The sequence below is a fragment of the Vigna umbellata genome, chromosome 3, assembly GCF_029865625.1.
Source record: "Vigna umbellata cultivar VRB3 chromosome 3, Vumbellata_1.0, whole genome shotgun sequence".
Classification (NCBI taxonomy): domain Eukaryota; kingdom Viridiplantae; phylum Streptophyta; class Magnoliopsida; order Fabales; family Fabaceae; genus Vigna; species Vigna umbellata.
The window spans coordinates 40,038,825-40,042,047 of NC_142167.1; the positions used below are offsets into that span (position 1 = coordinate 40,038,825).

The 3,223-nt window shown below is 35.7% G+C and overlaps 1 protein-coding gene across 1 annotated transcript; it reads right to left on the reverse strand.

The window, feature by feature from the left end:
- Nucleotides 1–1,831: 1,831 nt before the first annotated feature.
- On the reverse strand, nt 1,832–2,852 carry LOC148202481 (uncharacterized). Its single transcript, XM_088108886.1, has 2 exons — nt 2,495–2,852; nt 1,832–2,085 (listed from the first exon to the last, which is right to left on the reverse strand). Exons 1-2 carry the CDS (start codon nt 2,850–2,852, stop codon nt 1,916–1,918), a joined length of 528 nt encoding a protein of 175 aa, XP_087965012.1. The 3' UTR covers nt 1,832–1,915.
- Between the last annotated feature and the right edge of the window lie 371 nt (nt 2,853–3,223).

Below are 3,223 nucleotides of genomic sequence, written 5' to 3' on the forward strand. Positions count from 1 at the left end.
TCACTAACTTGGGAAAGATTAAGGACATATGATTTATGAAGAGATGATAATGCATCATATGATAGATATGAAGAGATAGGATATAAGGTACCTGTGGATGACTGAGTGGCGGAAGAAGTAGATGACATGTTGCAATGATAGTCCTGCAGATAAGATGGTGTATGTTTTGGCCTAATTGATTTCCTTTGTGGAGTAGCAGTGACATGTTCAACAGAAACAGGCTGAGAAGAGAAAATAACAGGGTCGGAAACAATAGAAGGAGGAGATGTAAGTGGTAAAGAGGGTTGATCAGTAACTTCTGAGAAAAGAGGTGATGGAGGTGAAATAATTTTGGTGACAAAATCCAAGGAATTTTGTGTATTAATAGGTGAGTGCTTGTCACTAGTAAGAAAAGGAAATATATTTTCATAAAATACTACATTCCTTGATAGAAAAATTTCCCTAGAATTGAAATCTAACAAAAGGTAGCCTTTCACTCCTGTTTTAAAACCCAGTAAAACACATTTTCTTGCACGAGGTTGAAATTTTGTTCTATGAGTTTGAAGAGTTGAAGCATAGCAAAGTGAGCCAAAAACTCGTAAGTAAGTAATGTCAGGTTTAACATTGTGTAACAGCTGAGATGGAGAAAAATATGTCAAAACTTTGGAAGGTAAAATATTAATGAGTTGCACAGCATAACGAACAGCAAAAGACCAGAAAATTATGGGCAAATGGGATTGAAACATTAAAGATCTAGCAACATTGAGAATGTGTTGATGTTTTCTCTCAACGACTCCATTTTGTTGAGGTGTTTCAACACATGATAATTGATGTTGTATCCCTTTTTGTCTATAAAAATCTGTCATTGCAAACTCATTACCATTATCTGATCTAACAGCTTTTACATCAATGCCAAATTGTGTTTTTATATAAGAAACAAAGCCAATAAGTTGTGATCTTGTATCTGATTTACTTGTCATTAATTTAATCCATGTGTATCTAGACATATCATCCACTATAGTTAAGAAATATTTGAAACCATCAACAGAAGAAGTACTATAGGGCCCCCAAATATCAACATGAATTAAATCAAAAGGAGCTTTTGAAACAGTAGTACTTAATTGAAAAGGTAATTTTCTTTGCTTAGAATAATGACAAGCATCACAATGCATGTATTTTGTATTGGGTAAAGTGGCATACATGTTGCGTAATTTGGTATAACAAGAAAAAGAAGGATGCCCTAGTCTATAGTGCCAAATATCTATAGAGTTATGTCTTATTGTAGAACAAGCAATAGAATTCTCAGAAGTAATAGCAGCTGGTGAACCAAGGGGTGTGGGTGCAGGAACTATCATGACATACAAGCCATCTCTTTCTTCAGCTTTGCCAATCATCTGCAGGGTTGACTTGTCCTGTATTTCACAGGAAAATTTAGAAATGTTAAGTTTACAAGATAGAGATTTAGTTAACTTTGTGACCGAAATAAGATTGACAGAAAAATTAGGAATAAACAAGACATTATGTAAAGTAAGGTGTGGGCTAAGTGAAACAGTGCCAGAAAAATGAGCAAATGAAGAGTTCTTGTTGGGTAGTGATACTGTAATTGGTGAGATTCTATGATAAGAAATAAAATGAGACAAAGAATTAGATATATGATCAGTAGCACCTGTGTCTAGAATCCATTTGGAATAGATATTACCTTGAGCCTGGGAAGAAGTGGAAGCATTCTGAGAGCTCACTAGATTAGTAGAATGTGGGATTGTGGGATTAGATTGAGGAAGAAGTGCCAATAAACCATGAATTTGCTCTTGAGAAAGTCCCAAAATTACGGAATGTGACTGTGCCGGAGAATTATTATAAGAAGGAACTACTGTAGAAGAATCTGTTGTAACATTGTGGACTCTTTTGGATTTGAGATCAGGTGGTAATCCATGTATTAGAAAGCAAGTATCAATGGTGTGGTTTGTCCTGCCACAGTGAGTGCATTGTCGAGGTGCACCAAACCTTCCCCCTGAGGAACGAGCCTGAGAACCTTGATAACGAGCCTGAGAACCTTGATATGAAGATCTTCCCCGGCCATAATCATTGGCAGGAGAGGGTTTACCTCTGCCATTGAAGGTAGAAAAAGAAGGTTTAGATTGAGAAACTTGTGACGCCATGACTGGAGGTTGAGAAAGAATTCCTGATTGTAATTGTCGCTCATGTTGAATTATCATCGAAAAAATTTTGGGTAAAGAAGGCAAGGGATCCATGAGAAGGATCTGAGAGCGAACAACAGAGTAATTATCATTCAAGCCTCTAAGAAAACAAAGAACAAAATCATTTTCACGATATTCCTTCATTGTCTTAGAAACAACACAACAAGAAGCCGAAGATTGGCATTCAGGAATATGGCGAAAATTGCAAAGTTCATCCCAGAGAATCTTCATTTTAGTGTAATATGCAGTAACACTTAGATCAGACTGATGCATTGAATAAAGATCTTGATGCAATTGTGAAATTCGAACAGAATCACCTTGGGAGAAACGATCTTTGAGATCCTTCCATGCCGTAGCAGCAGAGTCAATCCAAATAATACTTGTAGCAATCTCATGAGAAACAGAATGATTGATCCAAGATAAAACTAGATTATTGCAACGCTTCCATGCTTGAACCATTGGATCTGTACCAGCTGGACAAGGAATGGAACCATCAACAAAGCCAAATTTATTCTTCATTTGTAGTGCCATAGACATCGAGCGAGCCCATCCATGATAATTGTGACCTTCAAGAATCGGGGAAACAAGCACCAATGAAGGATTCTCATTAGGATGAATGTAATAGTCATGTGTTGTATCTTGCAACAATGCGAGAGTAACAGAGGGAGTAGCCATAAAAGGAGAAGAAAAAGGCAGAAAAGTCAAGAACGAAAGGTAGAAAATGAAGATCTGGACAGGAAAAGAATTGGTTGCGGAAGAACGTGATAAAAAATTAATTTTCTTCTGATACCATGTTATGAGAAAAGAAAGGATAGGAATTGTATTTCTTATTCCATAAGAAGAGAGTACAATTTTACATATATATATAATTGTTTGAAACAATATATAAACGGAATATAAATATAAAAATAGAATATAAATATATGAAGATAAATGCACATATATGAACGGAAAATAAATTAAATCCAATACCAACCTTTGATTTGAACAACACAATTTTGAGATTCAAAGGCTAATATAAAGTCATACACCCAATTCCAAACTAG

What these genes read in the sequence shown, in the direction of transcription:
- LOC148202481 (XM_088108886.1), bottom strand. Translation starts at nt 2,852, where the DNA reads ATGGCTACTCCCTCTGTTACTCTCGCATTGTTGCAAGATACAACACAT. An exon ending in CAAAGATCGTTTCTCCCAAG is followed by an intron (nt 2,086 to 2,494) that starts GTGATTCTGTTC and finishes CTTCAATGGCAG; the next exon opens with AGGTAAACCCTCTCCTGCCA.